The sequence below is a fragment of the Alexandromys fortis genome, unplaced genomic scaffold, assembly GCF_014885135.2.
Source record: "Alexandromys fortis isolate MF-2015 unplaced genomic scaffold, M_Fortis_MF-2015_v1.1 scaffold_212, whole genome shotgun sequence".
NCBI lineage: Eukaryota > Metazoa > Chordata > Mammalia > Rodentia > Cricetidae > Alexandromys > Alexandromys fortis.
The window spans coordinates 1,851,035-1,870,282 of record NW_026068091.1 but is presented as its reverse complement, the minus strand read 5'-3'; the positions used below and the strand labels follow the sequence as shown (position 1 = coordinate 1,870,282).

Sequence of the window (19,248 nt, the reverse complement as noted above, 5' to 3'; positions counted from 1 at the left end):
GAACCACAGGCTAACAGTTGTGGTGTGTGTGTGTGGTGTGTATGTGAGGTGTTGTGTGTGTATGTGAGGTGTTATGTATGGTGTGTGTGTGTGTATGTGGTGTGTATGTGGTATCTGTAGTGTATATGTGTGGTATGTGTGTGTGGTGTGTATGTGGTGTGTATGTGGTGTGTATATGAGGTGTTGTGTGACTGTACGTGGTATGTGTGTGTGTGATATGTGTGTTGCCTTGCTCTCCTCAGCACCACCCTATCCTTGGCCTCTAGCTCTGGTAAAATAGCAGACTGTGTCTAAGATGCTGTGTGTGGGGGGGGTCAGCCTGTACCTCAGTGCACTGCTCGTAAGAGGTGGCCGTCCACCTCTCCATGGAGTGGACTAGCCTGTGGGCAGCATGCGGCGTGCTCAGATGAGCCACACCCTCTCCTGCTGTGGCAGGTGCCCTCACTCAAGGCCTGGGGCAGAGTTCAGCCCAGCTCTGACAGTCAGGAAAGGCACGAAACTGGGCTTTGGCACTTCCTGTGGCCCCAACGAGACAACGCCCAGAAGCTACAGTCGTGGGCCGTCTGCTTTTTACACTGGTCCATGGCGGAGCCTCGGCTCAGGAGGACAAGGCCAGTGAGCCAGCAGCACTGCAGTGCCAGCAGAGGGCCTGATGGAGAGAGGCGCCACTCTGAGGAGATGCGCGCCATTTTCCTCCTTATGTCTGTTTCTCCACTTCAAAACACAGGGTGTCATATAGGCCAAGGTTGGCCTCGAGCTCCTGATCCTCCTGCCTCAGTTCCCGTATGCCAGATTATAGACATTAAGTCACTGTGTCTAGCTACCTTCCTTCTTTTTTTTTTTTTTTTTTTTTTTTTTTTTTTTAGACAGGGTCTTATTCTGTAGCCCTGGCTGTCCTTGAACTCACTCTGTAGACCAGGCTGGCTTTAAACTCAGAGACCCACCTGCCTCTACCTTCTGAGTGCTGGGATTAAGCTACCACACCTGAACCTTCCTTTCTTAAATTTCATTTATTTATTAATTATGTTTGTTGTGTGTATCTGTGTGTGTGGATGGACATACCATGTGAGCTCGTGGAGTCAGGGACAGCCTGTGGGAGTCACTTCTTTGTCTCTACCACATGGGTCTCAGGGATCAAATTGAGGTCGTCAGACCTGGTGGTGAGTGCCTTTTCCCACGGAGCCATCTCGCAGTCCTTCAGTCTCCTTCTTAAGAAGTGATTTTTTTCATTCATAATTTAAAAACACCCAGTGCTGTTATGATTCCTAAACGTTATTGCGGCTGTAGGTATTTGCGCATACTTAATCCACACAGCTAGCTGGGAGGGTGGGGCTAAGATCAGGCTAAATTCCCGGCCAGCCCGGCCAGTAGAGCAGGACTGAGCTAACTGAAGCTCACACTGTCTTTCAGTCTCATGGCACACGCCTGTAATGTCCACATTTGGACGGCAGAGGCAGGGGAACTGCTACCTGTTTGAGGCTAGTTAGCCTGGGCAACATATGGATACCCTGTCTCAAATAAAACACACAAAAACAAATGAGCTGGGAGTAGTATCAAACCCCTATACTCCCGGCACTCGGGGGAGGCAGAGGCAGGAGGAGCAGCGAGTCAAGGCCAGCCTGGGCTATGTAAAGTTCTGTTTCAAAAGAACAAACTATAAAACAGCCCAAATAAAGTATCCCAAAGGCAGGGACCGTAGCTGTCACTGACAGTGCTCAGTGAGTGCCCCTTTCCCTCCAGGACTCCTCATCTGCACTCTGTAAAGTGGAGTGACCCCTTAGGTTTGCTGGACTACAGAGGCTGAGGCGTGACCATAGGCCCCCAGAGAAAGGTTACCGCATCTAGGCTTCTCTCCAGTGTCTAATCAAAAATCAGCGGGAGGCAGGAGAGACGGCTCAACAGTTAAGAGCACAGACTGTTCTTCCTGAGGACCTGGTTCGATTCCCAGCACCCACACACAGGAGGCACCTCACAACTCTGTTACTACAGTTCCAGAGGATCCAATGCCTTTTTCTGGCCTCTATGGGCAACACACACACACACACACACACACACACACACACACACACAGAGAAATATATACAGGCAAAACATTCATACCACAAAATAAAAATAATTAAACCTCAAAAACATTAATCAACACCATCAGAACCCTCTGTGGTTAGTAAGAGCCTAGACATTCGGATGCTCTACACAGGGCGCAGCCTGTGACTCCTTTGTACGGTGCATTGAGGAAATGGTCAGGGACAAGTCACCAGGGATCCTCTCCTGTCCTTTTGTTATCATTTTAGGGTGGAAGAGAAGAGGAAGGAAAGGAGGGAAGTAGAGGAAGCACACCCCTCTCCTCCCTTGAGTAGAGTCTGCTACTCACCCCTGCTGCCAGAGAGAACTCAAGGGGGCAGGACTCTGAGGGCTCTGTCCCGTCCCACTGACCTTCTCTTGCCCTGCCCTGCACATCCTCGTGCCTGGGATTCCTAAGAGTCTAGCCAAGGGTAGATCCTTAGAGGCTGGGTCAGCAGGCAAATGCACCACTAACCTTGGTATTGGAGACCTGAAAACCTTCCTCACCAGCCTCCTCCCGAGGCCTGTCAGTGCCCAGCTGTGGAGATGGATGGGGAGGGTGGGAAGGAAGAAGCCCCTGCCCCAGCTGTGACCCAGGCATGCTTGGGTCTTCTCCCAAGGCCCCTGGGTGGAAGTCACAAAGAAAACTTTCCAGGCCAGGGTGTTCGGCTGAGTGAAGAGCAGTGACGGTCACTGCCTTGCAGGGGGCCTGTGTGGGGTGTTGGCCAAGGACAGTGCTGGAGGCTCAGACAGGATGGTGGCACAGACCCAGGATGGCACAGACCCGGGAACAGCTGCGCTCTCTCCCTTACACTTAGCATCTCTGGAATCAGACTCAGTGGGCGACTTTAGAAGTGAGCTCAGCCGAGAGGGGGCGTGCTTAGTTAGCACGCCGAAAGCCCTCGAAAGCCCAGGGTTTGATCCCAGCACTGAGCAGAGGTCAGACGTGGTGGCGCATGCCTGTAATTCCAGCATTCCAGAGGAGATACAGGAGGATCAGGAGTTCACGGTTGTGCTCACAAGATGATTCAGTAGGAAAGAACCTGTCACAGAGTCTGATGACCCGAGTCCAGTCCCCAGGCCCCCTGAGAGCTGAGGGAATTGCCAATGGCAGAAGTGAGAACAGACTCACACACACCTTTGACTTATACATACACACTAAGGCATGAGAGTACACATATGCACTAAATAATAACTTATATTTTTAAAATGACATTTATTTAATTTCAGCACTAGGAGGCAGAGACAGGAGGATCTCTGAGTTTGAGGCCTATCTGATCTACACAGAGCTACATAGTAAGAGCCTGTTCAAACAAACAAAGAAATTCAAATTACTATTAAAAGTTCAGGATAATCACTGGTAATGTAATAAACTCAAGGCTAGCCTGGGTGTGTGAGTCCTTGTCGAAAAATGGCTCCCCACATCCTCTTGCTTCTTTGCCTCTTGGTGTCAGAGCTGCTTGGCTTCGGCTCTCACCCTCCCCCCTGGGGTGAGGAATAAGTAGGGATAAAGGAACAAGTCCTTGAGTCTGCACTGCCGTGATCCAGGCCCGATTCCAGAGTTGTCTGTTTAAATCTCTCTCCCCCCCCACCTCCGTCCACTTTTAACTTCTCTTCCTGGTCCGCCGTCCTGAGGCAGCCACCTCAGGCAGCCACCGTGGTGTGCGTGCAGGAGCCCCAGGGCCCCAGGGCTAGCCAAGAGGCCACTGTTTAAAGGTAAGGGTGATGGTGGCGTGGCAATGGCTTTGGGGGTTTGCGTTGGGGCTCTTGTGAGTCATGGGGTCAGGTGGGTGGGGAAGGGGCAGACACTCCACCTTTACTCTCACTGCAGGCCTCTGACACCCCTTACTCCATAACCTTCCCATTCAACACCACCTACACGAATCAGTCACAACCCACACTGCCTTGTCTGGGCCTTGATTTAGGGATAAGCTCCCCAAATGGCTGGGCAGGCTCCACGGGAGGGCTGGAGTTGCCTTCAGCTGTTTCTTTGAGTTCCCAGGTAACCAAGGACTAGAGGGAGGGGGCCTGAAGAAGACAGGTCTCTCCTGCAGCTCAGGGATGCCTCCCCTTGGCAAGGCCAGGCCTGTGTGACTCAGAGGGTAGGGCAACCCAGGGAGCTCCTACCGCCTTGGGCACCCCCAGACCTGTCTAGCCAGTTTGTCCGTATTTACCACATGGGCATTTGATTTCTAATTTCTCATTAGCATCAGCCTAGGGGTGACTGGATCAGAGTGAGGGGGAGAAGTCACCCCAGAGGAAAGTACAGTCTTTCTTTCAGCCGCTGCTCAGGGTTAGCGCTCGGAAGTATAGGGCAGCTCTGCCTTGAGCTCGGGGCTCCATCTCCCCTAGGACACGGGGAAGACATTGTTCTCCCAGCGGCTGTGACAAAGCCCCGAAGACCCAGCTCTGTTGGAGGCTGGGTCTCTGTGGATCCCTGGCTGTCCTGGAACTCATAGATCCTCCCACTTCTGCCTCACGTTCTGGGATTACAGGCGCAGGCCACAAGCCTGGCCTCTGTTCTTGTCCAGGGCAGGCCTTCCCTTCCTTGGGTCCAGCATTCTTTTTATTATTGTTATCATCACTGATATTTCATTTCTTTATTTCGTGTGCGGGCGCCATGCGCACAGGTGACTCAGGGGTCAGAGGATGACAGCATGCAGGCTCCAGGGATTCGCTCAGGCCATGCAGCAGGCTTGGCAGCACGAGTGGATAGAGAATCTTTATCCTCTGAGTTCTCTCAGGGCCCAGATCTCTGTGTTCTCATTCCCCATCCTATACCAGGAGTGAACCCAGCGTACTGCACACCCTCGACCAGAGCTCTGTGGCTGAGCCCCGCCCTGGCACTTGTGTATCTATATTGTAAAACGAGATCCGGCTACCTGGAGCCCAGACTGATTCTAACTTTCAGGCCTCCTTGCTGCGGCTCCTGGGAGCTCAGGCCTGCACCACCATGCTGGCAACATGTTCCCACCCACTTCTGCTGTCTGGTGGCTCTAGCCAGTTCCTCAAAGCCCCCAGAACAGCGAGGTGAGTAGACCTGGTGTCCAGACGGCAAACTCCAGGAAGGTTGATCTCCAGGAAGCAACCCAAGCTAGTGCCAGAGTTTACCATGCCCCCTCCTGTGCATTATAGTCACTTAGTACAAGTCACAGTTGGGGACACCTAGAGGACCATCCCCAGAAAACCCACCAAAGGGCAAGGAGTCAGAAGCCCGGAGAGAACAAGGGCCTGGCCCTCTGTCACTCCACAACAGGGTTTGGACTGGGGACAGGTACCCGAATGGCCAACTCCAGGGCCCAGCCTGGTCACCAAGGAGCCCAAGGGTCTGTTTCATGATTGGCCTTGGGTTGCGGACACTTGAGAAAGTATTTCTTAGAGTAAGGACATCGGAGGGCACCTCTTTTTGAACGCGTCCCTGGCTGGCTCTTGAAAGGTACTCAAGATGAGGGGCCATTCAGAAGATGGCCCAGGCAGAGCTCAAAGACCTTTGCTGTTCCTGTCACCCTTTTCTCAAGTGACGATGCGTTTTGACTCCCCTTCCCTGCCTCCTGGCCTGGGTGGTGTCTTTTTGCAAGTGGGAGGGTAGGGAAGGGCTAAGGACCTCAGAGGTTTAATACAATGTCAGGCAAAAGGGGCAAGGCTCAGGTACTGGCCCAGGGCCCCTCCCACACTGACATGGGGCTGGGGGCCGGTGTGTGCGCATATGTGTGTGAGCCCACACACACCTGGGGCACTGGAAGAAAGCCCAGCGCTATGGAAGGGGTCTGAGATTAGAGTGGAGAACATGAGCTGCTCAGCTGCCCTCCAGGAGCAGCTGGTGGACGAGGCCCTAAGCTACTCCAGACCTGTTACCTGAAGCAGGATCTGAGCTGCAATTAGGCCAAGCACACCAGAGACGGCTTCAGTGGGGCCTGCAGGTCCTCAGCGAAGACCACCTTAGACCCTTTGAGGCTCCAGGGGTCTTAGAACCAAGAGGCGGCAGGGCAGGGATGGAGAGGACCAAGCCAGGGAGATGCGAGTGGTTTGTGCCAAGGCTGCCAGGTGGGGCATGGAGGGACGGTCAGGGTCAGGGCAGTCTGAAGGGCATCTGGCTGTAGAGGGCTTGGGTCTACAGGACCATAAGCAAGCCATTTCCTGTCTCGGGGCTATAGCTCTGTGGCTGTAAAATGGGGGTTTGGAGAGGGGCCTGTTTGCGTGTCTGACCTCTGTAATGATGATCACAGAGTGGGTGGGACAGACAGCAGCCCCGCCTGCCGTTCCTCACTTAACCGGCATGAAGGAATGTGGGTTCAGTTCCTGGTCTATAAAGGACGATCCCATGGACCTAACTGGGCTTTAGTTGTTGGTTTGACAAGTGTTTTCTCTCCCATTCTCCATAGTGGGGCCTTCCTGACGGGTCCAGAAAGAATGCTCCCAGGGCAAGTCCCCAGGAGGCCCCAGTACTCCAGGCCTGAGCAGCCCTCCAAGCGGGACCTGCGGCAATCTTCCACCAGCTTCCCTAGGGCTGCCCAGATGGAGGTGCTGGGGAGGGAAGCACGAAGGCCCAGAGTGGGCAGGAGGGAGAGGTGGAGGAGAGTGGAGGGAGCCTCACCGACCCTGTCGTCAGGGGTCAGGGAGGGGTCAGGACGACGGGAGCCAGTCCAGGAGCAGGCGTGTCCCACACCACCATCCCCAGTGTGTGCTAGGGGTCGGTGAGAGGACGGAACGAACTCACATCTAGAAACAGGACGGCGATATCATCGTGGCTACCGCAGCCTCACACGCAGCTATAACCATCTTGGGAAACAGGGTGGTCAGGATTTAGAGTGGTTTTTTTATTTTTTTAAGCCCCCTTTGGTTTCTCTTTCTTTTTTGGTTTTTGAGACAGGCTTTCTCTGTGTAGCTTTGGAGCCTGTCCCGGAACTCACTCTATAGACCGGGCTGGTCTCGAACTCACTGAGATTCACCTGCCTCTGCCTCCTGCATGCTAGAATTAAAGGTGTGTGCCATCACCATGTGCCCTTTTGTTTATTTATTTTTGGAGACAGGGTTTCTTTGTACAGCCTGGAACTAGCTGTTTTTTTGGAAGGGGTTTGTTTTGTTTTTAGTCTTTATGTTGGAAGTGGAAATTCTATATCTGTCTGTGTGCTGCTTTTGTTGTTGACATGACAATGTGTCATGTAGCCCAGGCTAGCCTCAAACTCATTATGTAGTTAAAAATGACCTAGGACTTCTGATTGTCCTGCCTCTACTTCCCAAGTACAGCAATCACAGGAAGGCTCAAACTGTCCTGTTTTGTTCGTTTGTTTTTGTTTTTTATACTGCTGAGGACTGAATGCAGAGGATCATATAAGCACTTTGTCAACTGAACTACAACCCCAGCCTCTGAGATCACTTTTAAACAGAAAATAAGAGATCTCAAAGGCACGGTTATTTGAGACAGGGCCTCAAGTAGCCCAGGTTTGCCTTTACTTGCTATGTAGCCAAGGATGACCTGGTCCCATACCCCAAATGCTGGAACTGAGGGGCTTCCACGCTCAGCTGTGTTTCTGTAGTGCTGGGAAGTGAGCTCAGGGTCATTTATTTCTTTTTAGTTTGTGTTTGCTTTGTTTTCTGGGCCCTTGGAGACAAGGTCCCCTGTAGCCCAGGCTGTCTGTCCTTGAATGCCTGATTCTCCTGCTCCAGCAAGTGCTCGGATTACAGGCTTAAGCCACCACATGGAACACCCACTTTTTACTTTGAATAGAGCACCTAGACATTTTAAAATCACGCATTGACTTGCATTTCATTTTGATTGAACAGCCGTAGAGAACGCAGCAACTGTCCTGGCACTAAACAGAACCATTTACCCAGCGGTCCTTTTTTAACAGGCACTTGCTTGGAGCGTGGAGGTCAGGGGGCAGCTTGCAGCAGCTGGCGCTTTCCTTTCACTGTGTGGGTTCTGGGGAATGGAACTTAAGCTGAAGTCACCAGGTTTGGTGGCAAACACCTTTGCCTAACCATCTTCCAGAACTCTCGAGCAGTTCTTGGGTCTGGAGAGATGGCTCACTGTTCTTACACAGGACCTAGGTTCCATTGCCAGCATCCACATGGCTGCTCACAAGTGCTTGTAATTCTACTTCTAGGGGTTCTGATTCCCTCTTCTGCTTCTGATGCAAACATACATAAAAGCAAATACCCATACAGATAAAATACATACATTCACATATATACATATACACATACAATACATATATACTTAAGGGTCAAACATCCATACAAATAAAAATGCATACATACATATACAATACATATATATACATATTATATATATGTGTGTGTATAAGGTGTTTGTTTTGCTGGGCAAAATTGTAATTCTAGTACTTGGGAGGCAGAAGCAGGAAAATCATTAAAGATCCAAATAGCAAGTTTCTGGATAGCCAGGGCTAGCAAGATCCTGTCTTGGAACAAAAGATGAGAGTTTTTGTTTCCTGTAGTTTCATACACACACACACACACACACACACACACACACACGCGCGCGCGCGCGCGTCTCAGATGCCCTTCTCCCACGTGTCACTACTGTGTGTCCAATGAGGAAGTTCAGTTGCCACCTCTTCCAGGAAGCCCTTCTTGACTATCCACAGTGAACACACTGGCTGCATCCCTACAGTGGGCACAGAGAGCAGCAGTGCCTGGTAGGAAGCCACCGGCCATCAGTAAAACTAACGCCTACTGTGCATGGAGCTGGCTCCCACCACTGGGTGCCTCTCCTAATCCCAGGCTGATGTCTGTGGCGGGCAAGGTGCCCACCCGGAACGAACTCGGAGCTCAGGCCTAGGCACTGAGCACTTACCAGGGGAAGGAAGGTCAGCAGGGGCCGGACTCTCGGCCGGGCTTTCAGCGTGGCTGTTCCGGATTCACTCACAGTGTTGAACCGACTGTTTTCATAATAGATCCCATCTAAAGGACAGAGAGGGGACAGTGAGCTGGGGATCCAAGGAGGTGACTAGGCCTTGGGGTTGCCAGGTGTGACTCAGGAATGCCCCTCTGACACAGCGAGGTCCCACAGAGGAAGATGTGCTAGTGGCAATTCTAAGATCACACTGTGGAAGGGACTTGGCCTGTGCTCTCAGGATGTTCGGCCCCCAGCAGCCACCATTCTCCCAACACCCTGCCGTGCACCCTCGTAACCCTCCGTGTCCACGTCCACGTCCACACAGCGCCTGCCCTGAGAGCTAGGCCAACGCCTGAGCTCATCTGACACAGAAGAAAAAAAGGTTGCTTCTCTCAACTGTTTGTGTTTCTAATCCAGAACAAGCAGGTCAGAGGACCCTACCTGCTCCCCCTGTGGCCAGTACCCCCTCACACCCCTGTAGGTCAAGTGCTCCCAAACCACCACCAGCTGTGTCTGTGCCCATCTTGCTTCAAGGGTTAAGAAACAACCCAGCTCTGCCACTGGCTGTACATGTTGTTTAACCTCCCTGGGCTCAGTTTTCCCATCTGTACAATGGAAATTATGGTGACAACCTTATAACAGCTCTGAGGTATAGATGTGGCCAGTGCAGAGAGGAACTGAACAACTGTGGCTCCCTCCCCCAAGGGAGGATGACACACGCTGGCCCTCCTGTCCCTCCAGACCCTGCTCTGGGCTGACCGGTGAAAAGCAATGTTCCTGTTCTCAGCTGCTCTCCCGTGACCTTTGACATCATTGATAAGGATTCCCCATTTCCTCCCAGGCTTGCACCGTCACAGCTACGGGCCTCCTGCTTTATGGGTCATAAGACAGAAGGCACTGTCCTGTTTAACAGACTGGAGGAAACGAGAGGCCGCCTCCTCTCCATTCAAAGAGGAAAAAGGTCAGAATCTCAATTAGGCGAAGCCTGGTGTCATGGTGCCTTTAATCCCAGCATTCAGGAGGCAGAAGCAGGCAGAGTTCCGGAACAGCAAAGTCTACATAGTGAAACCCTGTCCAAAGTAACAGATCCCAGTTAACCAGAATCCTGTTACATGGAAACAGAGATTCCTTTCCTCCTCACACATTTTAGGAGGAAATTACAAGAAAACCCAATAATTTATTTAAAAGAGACTGAGCTAGGCTGGTGAGGCGGCTCACCGGGTAAAGGGCATTGCTTCCTAAGCCTGTTAGCCTGAGTTCAATCTCCAGGACCCACGTGGTGGAGGGGAAGGAGTGACTCAAACTCTCCTCTAATCTCCATGCACACACATGTACCACACACATGTGCATGCACACGCACCACACACGCACACACACGTACCACGCACGTGCATGCACACGCACCACAATGCACACACACGTACCACACACATGCACCACACATACGCGCACATACACACACAAGTACCACACACACACATATACCACACACATACCCCACACCCCACATAAATATTTTTAAAAATGTAATTTTAAGCGAGAGACTGGGCTAGCAGGGAGGATCTTGATGCCTCTCTCCCTCTGCCCATGTCCAGAGCCCCCCAGAATCATCTAGGTTTTAGATGTGACAAGGTATGCAGCAGTGGGAGGGGGCAGAGCACATCCTAGAGGCTCCACCTCCCCAAAGGTGCCCCAAACCAGACCACCTCAATGCGTAGATTTGCCGTGGGACAGTTTCCAGTGCTGCTTGGAGCTTTGTGAACGAACATGATTCCCAGTCTGGGTTTCCAGGCTCTGGTCTGAAGACTGGACACAGACAATGGCCAGGGTGCGGCAGAGAAGAAGCAGATTGCCGAAAATGCTGGCCAGAGCAGTTGGTTCTAAACCTGACCCCCACTTGTACCCAAGAGAGTGGGCGTTCTGTCCTTACCATCTTACAGTCTCAAATGCTGGTGCTTGAGAGACTGAGAAAAGAGGGATGCTCTGAGCTTCAAGCAAGCATAGACCACACAGTGACTTCCAGGTTAGTCTGAGCTACACTGAGACCTTGTCCCGAAAACAAAACAAAATTCTGGGCTGGTGAGATGGCTTAGTGGTTAAAAGTACTTACTGCTAAGGCTCACAACCTGAGTTTGATTCCCAGGACACATACATACATATGTGCATAGGTGTGTGCACATGCGCGCGCACGCACATACACACACACACACACACACACACACACAGTGAGAAAGGGAGAGACTCCTTAAATATCTCTGACCTGGAACTCAAAGAGACTCCCCTGCCCCTGTCTGCCTCCCGAGTGCTAGGATTAAAGCACGTAGCACCATGCTCAGCAAAGCTAATAGGAAAGGGGCAGTGGCTAGACTGGCAGGCCTGTCCCAGGCCCTGCTAAGTGAGGGACAGCACCAGAGAAGGACACTATGGCCACCATAAGCCAAATTTTTCCCCCAAGGCTCAAGGTCAAGGACCAGGACCAGATAGAATTCCAGGAGTCCACCCTCATGGAATTTCCTCTTAAAGTAGCCAAACTCTGTGGATCACAGTGTCGGGAACCCTGGAATGGGCCTTCCTGAGAAGCAGCCCCCTCTTCAGGCCAGTGAGACAAGGAGGGAGGAGAGGAAAAGAAGGGGTGAAGGTGGCTGGAAGGCGGGTGGATAGGGTCCTTGACACAGCGGTAGCCCCAGTCAGAAAGCCAGGCCCATCTTCTTGACTGTAGGCCCACTGGAAGGGGCTGTGTGTCTAGAGGTTCTGGCAGTGCCGAGCGCGGGGATGCAGGGCAGACTCGGGGGTCAGAAGGGCAAGGACCTACACTCAGAGAGGCTTCCAGAGGAAAGGGGAGAGGACCTTCAGAAGTGTCCTGAAAGAGAGCCTTGTGAGCGAGGTGTGAGTCTTAACTGAACCACAGACAAACCAAGCACTGGGAAGAGAGTCCAGCAAGTAAAGGCACTTGCTGAGAAGCCGGATGGCCTGGCATTGTCACTGGTGCCCACATGGTGGAAGGAGAGGACTGACACCCGCAACTGTCCTTTGTGCCACACAGTGGCACTGAGAACACAGAAACACACGCATACCACTGAAAATTACACAAATGTAATATTTAAAAGTCAAAGGAATCATGAGCACACGTTGGCATCGCGCCCCCCCCCCCATCATCACTGATTCCCACCCCCTTTCTCCTGCTAAGAGTTTAAGGCTTTGAGCCTGAATCGGGTCAGATCCCCTGTGCCCAGTGGTAAGAGTCACCGGGAGGGAGGTGGCCTCTTGCTGTCTTGCCAGGCTTCATTGTGAGTTCTGATGCTTGGGGCTGACTTCTTGGCACACAGGAAGACCGAGGCCCATAATGGAAGGGACTGGACTAAGGCCACAAGGGCCCAGTGGTGTCAGGGTTCACAGGGTCCCAGACAAGCCTCCAGCACAAGCACTGTGGTGTCTGCCATGGCCTGGAGCTCAGTGCCTCCATAACAGGCCTGTCTGGTTCTCTGGCCTGGGGTGGGGCTGGCATAAGGCTCTGAGTCTGTGTTTGACCTAGGGGATGCCTTGAGGAAGCTGAGGACTCACCACAAGCTGCGTGCAGACTCTGAGCCCTTTCTTCCTACCTTCTCCCCAAGAGGAGGAGCCCGCGGGACCTTCTGCAGGTCTGTTCCCACAGAGCTCAGGTTGAAAGCCTTTTAGTGAAATGTGCTTTTTGTTCCCCAGGCCCAAATCTGGCAAGGGATCTCCACGGTCACTGAGGCAGAGATATTCTGGGACAGTGACTTAGTTCATGTTCTCTGAATCCTAGATCTGCCCAAAGAAGCAAGAAAATTAACTAATAAATAAATGCCTAACATATAGTAAGTTACGGATACCTAGTATATATTAAGCATATACTATGATCTAGGCACTTTTTTCCCCTCTGTCCTGGAACTCACTCTGTAGACCAGGCCGGCCTCAAACTCACAGAGATCCGCCTGCCTCTGCCTCCCGAGTGCTGGGCACTTCTTTTCTGTAGGTGAGGTCTTCCTCTAGCTCAGGCTGGCCCGGAACTCACCTGCCTGAGCTACCCTGCCTAGTACAGGCACCATTTTTTATCTTGCACTACAGGTAACTGAACCTGAGCCTTGTGTCTACCAGGAAACCACTCTGGCAACCACTGAGCTAAACCCGGAGCCACAGGGAACCACATTCCAACCTCGCGCCTACCCTCTCTGTCGTGTATCCTGTGGGGAAAACACTCTTTCTAAAAAAATTTTAAAAAGTGTTAGTGCGTGCATGTTTTTTTTTCTAACTAAATATTTTTTATTTATTTTACATACCAACCGCAGCCTGTTCTTGGGCGCACGTGGAGACCTTCCTTCGCATGGGTTCTAGAGACCGAATGCAATACAGCAGCGGCGCCTTTCCCCACCCAGCCATTTCCTGTGAGACAGGGTTTCCCTGTGGAACACTGGCTGTCCCGGAACTCACTCTTTAGACCAGGCTGGCCTCACACTCAGAGATCTGCCTCCCGCACTGAGTCATCCTGCCAGCCAGGGAAAATACTTGAGAGTTTCAGTTTTGAGGAGGAACCTGAAGCTGAAGGAGGTTATATGCTCACAGTACCACACCTGCTGAACAAGCAGGGCCAGTACTCAAGGGCCAGCCTCTAGAATCTGCTCCCTCTGGCCACACAGGGGGGGGGGGGAGTGCAGAGTCGGAGGGTCTCCTGCAGTTAGTGCAATCCACGCGGAGACACAGGACCTAGGAGGTATAACCCAGTTTCACAGGCAGTTCCTCTAGACAATACCTATGAACTTCTCAGGCTCAGTTTCCCCACCTGTAAAGCGGGGATAGTGACTCCTACGTTGTAGGGAGCGTTCCAAGCTCAAGGCAGTGAAGCCGGCAGGGGTAAGAAAGGGCTAGAGCGCCCCTGGCGACCTGTTCTAATGGCTTTCAGGGGCTTAGGAAGAATGGGAGTCATAGCTTAGGGGACTTGTGACTTTGACCCAGAGTAACCTGGAACCCCCAAACATACCACACAGCAGACACACAGTGGGGGCCCGTACAGTAGGGTGGGAAGGCTGGTACTTCTAGTCTCCCACCACCGGAGGATCAGCAACAAGGGGTGGCCATGTGAATGTAGCCCACAAATGACATTAATGAGGCCCTTCCTTGCTAATTAGCAGGTTCACATGACAGGAACCTGAAAAGGCCAGTTTGTTCCAGCAAGCCCTAGCAGGCCTGACCTAAGCACCAGAGAGAGGCCTTTGTCCAAGGGCAGAGGGGACGCTGAAGGGAGGTAGGGCAGGGGACGTGCAAAAACGGAGAGCAGCCCAAAGGACAGCAGTCTAGTGTAGTGTAGTGAAGAGGACGTGGTTCAGCAAAGGTAGCCCTTGTCTCCCTAAGGATGGCTGTCTCAGGCCACAGCAGCCGGGTGACCTCACCAGGAACTTGCTAGAAACTCTGAACCTCTTCCCATTCCAAACTTGTCCAATCAGGAGCTGATCTTGACAAGGGCCCGTGGGATCGGGTTTGTTCTGCTGCCCCTCGGAGTCTTGATTCCAGGAAGACACAGAATCGATGGGTTTTACAAGTTCAGGCCATGGGAACTGACAATGAAGCTATTACTCAGGTTAGGGGTGTATTCCACGGCTGGGCACTTGCCTAACATGAGTCAGGCTTGGGGTCCTGTGGCTGATACCTCAGAAGAAAGAAAATTATGCTCTGATCATTATTAACTTATGGGCTATAGCTGTCAAGGAGGGGCCGCTTTCTAGAGTTAGCTACAGCCAAAAGAGGTACTTACATAATGGGGCTATAGGGAGGGTGAGAGAGTGTGTGCATGCGTGCATGTGTGTGTATGTGCATGCATGTGTGTGTGTGTGTGTGTGGTGTGTATGGGGTGTGTCAGGTGGGTGTATGTGCAAGCACGTGCTGAACCAGGAAGCCACAGCCTGTCTCCAGTGACCTCCAGGCTGTGTTTACTCTAGGTGACAGGAGTGTAAACAAGTCTCCTTCACAGCCCAGCAAATCACAAGTCAGTTTCCTACAAGCCCTTGACAGCCTGGCCTTGGCTAGATGTGGGCGCTCAACTCCGGGAGGGTTGTGACTTTCCACCTTCTAGCCTGGCCTGGTATGCAAAGTGTGTGGAGCCTGGGGAGAGAGTCTCAGGAAGGACGCAAGAACCAGCTTCCGTCACAGGGAATGCTGATGAGGTGTCAGCCACAGTTCACCACACACTGTTTTCCAGCCTGCTGTATGCCCTGCAGGGGAAGGAAAGCCCAAGAATTCCCCCAAGCCACCTGGTACAAAGAACCACCTAGGAAGGAGGCTTGTAGGGAATGCTAGCCGAGCTCCTGGGCCCGAGGAATCTGCCACCGCATGAGGTCTGAGGGATGAGTGCCTGGCCTGGTTCTCCTTTGGTAGAAGCGGGCGGGAGAATCCCCAGCTTCCCGTTGCTGGGATGGGGAGGTTCGGCAGCGGGGAAGGAACCTCAGGTGAGTTGAGCTAAGAGGCCCCAGAAGTGGAGCAACAGCAAGCTTGGTCACAGGCTGCTCCAGCAGCTGCTTTTGTGGCCCAGTCTCTTATCAAAGGAGTCTACAAAGATCTGTGAAGATTCCAATCTGTTTTCTCAAGTACTTAAAAGACAATGGCTCAGCCCTTTGAAGCCCTTGTTCGGGAGGCAGAAGGCTTAATTAGGACTGCGTTTGCATTCAGTAGGGCTGAAATCACCAGATACAGGGGCTAGAAAAATGTACCCATCACCCCCTGAGACTGTTTGCATTTTATCCGAACCCAGCCTGCCCTTGTGCAAACAGATTGGGAGCTGGGACGTGGCGGTAGCCAATGCCAGGCAGGCTCAATGCCTTCACATACTTAGACATGGGTTTCTGATTTCCACCCGTCCCCCACCACTGAAAACCCGGCAGGTGCCGGTCTCAGGGGCCCTTAGACCTGGAATGCCCCACCCCTTTGAGACCTCGGGGTGGCCTCTTCAGGTCTATTTCCTTTGGAGTACAGCCACCTGAGGACACGGAAATGAAGTAGGCAGGGACAGGCAAAGTTCAGAGTGGGAGTCAGCCAGGCAGCGACGTGCTTGTGGTCCCAGCTAGGAGGCTGAGGCGGGAAGATCGATGGGGTCCAGGAGTTCAGGGCCACTCTGAGCAACATAGCAGGCCACATCTCAACAAAATCAACAAAAAGCTGCAATGACCTGAGTATAACAAACTGTGCTTTAGGAACCCCTGGAGAACTTTCTGGAAAGTCTGGGCAGCACTACTTTAGAGTTTAACATCTCTTGCAGCTACTTATAGCTCCACAGAAACAGTTTCCTTTTTTGTTTGTTTGTTTTTTGAAACAGGGTTTCTCTGTGGGACAGCTCTGGCCATCCTGGAACTGGCTTTGTAGACCAGGTTGGCCTCGAACTCACAGAGATCCCCTTGCCTCTGCCTCCCTGAGTGCTGGGATTAAAGGTGTGCACCACCACAAGCTGCCTTCCTCTTGTGTTTGCAAAGGTTGCCATATACATGACTTCAGGCAGTCAGTCCCTCTTCTAAGGACTGTATATCAAATATTTGCATTACAATTCACTACAGTAACAAAATTACAAAGTAGCAACAAAATAATTTAATGGTTGGGGGAATTACCACAACAGGAGGAACTGTATTAAAGGGTCGCAGCATTAGGAAGATTGAGAACCACTGATCTAAGCAGTCTTCACACCCTACACACTGAACAGAAACCACTGAGGCCCGGGGAGCTAGCACTATCTCTGACAGACAGGTAAGGCTGACAAATTCACTGCCATCCCAGAATCCCCAGCGCCAGTTGCTTTCCTCCTCAACCCCAAGCAAAGCAAGGAGGAGGGGTTCTCAGGCCTGTGAGCACCCCAGGGAACACTCCAGAACGCAGGAGAGCCAGCCTGGTGGGTTGGTACTGTCCGCCCCCCAAAACCCCAGCCCAGTGCACAAGCAGCCTAGCTGAGTCAGCTGAAGGCCCGGCCCTGCCCCGGGGACAGGGAGGAGCTGTCCCCTAGACTCCTGCCCTGCCTAGACTGGTAAGAGCTGACAGGGTACCCTGTCCCTCTTCTCTCCAGGAGGGATGCCTAGCAACAGTGTGGTCATCGGGGAAATAGGGAGAGTGGGAAGGCTGTTCAGATTCTCTTTAGAGAGGAAGTCAGGGAGCTGGTTCAGTTCACCCTACACCCCTCCTCCAGAGTGAAGTCTGCAAGCTTGCTGCGAGTGGCTCTACCTGGGTCCAGATGTTGGCTCTCAACAGTAAGACCCTGGGGTACTAGAAATTGTCAGACTTGCTTGGCTGTGACTGCTCTGTAAGTTTGCAGTCTACTGAAAAGTGTCTATTTGTCCCCTCGGGGACAACGGCAGCGCTACCATTTCGATCTTGTGATTTTCAACATGTTCTGTACCCCCCTGTCCTTGGTGTCCTCATCTGGATAGCCAATATTAGTACCTGACACTAGACAAAACCTCAGTCAACACCAAACATTTCGGGAGCTTGCATCTAGGAAAGGGTGGGTGTTGGGGCCTCACAGAGTGCTCCTGGAGTATGCCTGCCTGCATGGGTGTCTCCAGGTTCCTAAGACACACCCCCACTTTGCCTTGCTCTCTTTTCCTTTGCTGTAGCCTGTGGTCTGCCAGGAACACCCCTCCCTCTCCACTCTGAAGCTAGGTCCCCTTACAGGCATCTCTCCTCTCTTCCTCATGCTGAGGTCCACAAAGGGCATGAGGCATACTGCTAGTTTTGTCCGCCTGTGGTGAGAGGTCTTTGGGTCAGAGAGAGGTGACATCTTGTTGTTGTTCTGGCCCCCAACGTAGTAATATGGGTGTCAAACAAACCATAGCACCAATGGGGGTTGCAACATCCTCTGTAGCCCAGTGCAGTGACCGTAAGGTAAGAAGGCAGGCAAATCAAGGGGTGATACTTCTTCTGTGTGTGTGTGGGGGGGGGAGGTTGAGACAGGGCTTCTCTGTGTAACAGTCCTAGCTGTCCTGGAACTAGCTCTTGTAGACCAGGCTGGCCTCGAACTCACAGAGATTCGCCTGCCCCTGGGATTAAAGGCATGTGCCACCACCGCCGGGTAAGGGGTGATACTCTTGACATCTCCCTCATCAGACCCCAGAATCATGGCTCAGAAACAAGAAGTGAATACCTGTCTCCCATTTCCTTGGGTTCTTCTCATTCAAGAGCCTACAAACCGTAGATCGAGGAAGAGATAAGGTGACCCATAGCCAGACCTGGGACAGGGCCAGTTTGTTTCCAGAAGTTTGTAAACCCTCGACTCTAGGGCTCCCTGCTCTTCACTCTCCCACCTCTGACTCCGTAATCAGAGACCATAGACAACCCAGACCCAAGTGGACCTGGCAAGAGCCTGTGACACTGTCCCCACCCCCAGCCCCAAAGGGGAAGAAAAAACCAAAACAAAACTAATTCAGTGTTGCTAACGGCTGGCACCCTGTTAGCAGTGGCTGCGGTGTCGCTCTTTTCTTACCTAAACTGAGCGAAATACAGGGCACCTGAGGCAGGCTCTTCGCGGGGCAGAGGAAGCGGAAAGGGTGAGGGAGAGATGCCTAGATCTCAGGATCACTTCTGACTCAGAGAGAATGCGGATATGCGGTGGGGTGGGAGACACAGCAAAGACAGCCACACAAACGGAAACCCCACCATAGGTTGCGAAGGAACCGGGATAGCAGGTGAGGACGGCAGGGTTCGCCGGCCTCGCTTTAGGGGGTCCCTCTCTGACTCGGGCTGCGACGCCTCCTCCCCCTTCCCAGCATCTCCTTGGCCCGTCCGCAGGTTCCAACGTGTCCCTGCCCCTGCCCGCCTTCCCAGCGCCCAAGTGACGCCTGAATCGGGAAGGAAGAGGCGCCGTCGGGATTTCTCCCTTGTTTTTTTCCCCCCCGAGGTGCACTCACCAAAGTCCCTGGGTCCCTCTTCCTGGGCCTCCTGGGTGAAAATCCAGGGTGGGTTGGTGGCGTAGAGGGACGTGGTGGCAGGGTTGGCATGCTTCTTCCCAAAGAGTTTGCTGAAGGTGCCCTGCATCGTCTGGTTCTTTTTCATGCTGCCGCAGGCCTCTCTGTCCCCGAGGGAAGGACCTTCCCTCCCTCGCCCCGTCCTGCCCCTGACTGAACTCCGCAGCGTCTCCCCAGGGGACACTACCAGGCCATGGCCCCCAGCCGCGCTCCCCGCCCGCGCACCCCGCGACAGGTGGTGCGGGCGCCGCCGCCGCTCGCCTGGAAATGCGAGCTACCTGGACAGGTAAGAGGCTGCCGCTGGGACCCGGCTCCGCCCCGCCGCCCAACTCCTCGGGCCACATTCCTGCCTCCTTCTATAACAGCCCATTGTTGGCA

General features: G+C 52.8%; 2 protein-coding genes across 4 annotated transcripts in view; one reads left to right on the top strand and one right to left on the bottom strand.

Annotated features, from left to right (window-relative positions):
• CUNH6orf132 (chromosome unknown C6orf132 homolog) overlaps positions 1–18,971 on the bottom strand; it is a 30,828-nt gene extending 11,857 nt beyond the window's left edge. The window contains exons 1-2 of the mRNA XM_050122724.1: positions 18,814–18,971; positions 8,879–8,985 (exon numbers count right to left, since the gene is read on the bottom strand). Coding sequence (XP_049978681.1) covers positions 8,879–8,985; positions 18,814–18,958 — 252 coding nt within the window. The 5' untranslated portion in view covers positions 18,959–18,971. The remainder of the gene's footprint in view (positions 1–8,878; positions 8,986–18,813) is intronic.
• Cimip3 (ciliary microtubule inner protein 3) overlaps positions 1–19,248 on the top strand; it is a 75,205-nt gene that overhangs the window by 34,991 nt on the left and 20,966 nt on the right. For 2 of the 3 annotated variants that reach the window (XM_050122728.1, XM_050122727.1), the window contains exon 3: positions 18,969–19,156. The exons of the other annotated variant lie outside the window; for it this stretch is intronic. In XM_050122728.1, the coding sequence (XP_049978685.1) occupies positions 18,969–19,156 (188 nt within the window). The remainder of the gene's footprint in view (positions 1–18,968; positions 19,157–19,248) is intronic. 3 annotated transcript variants of the gene reach the window in all.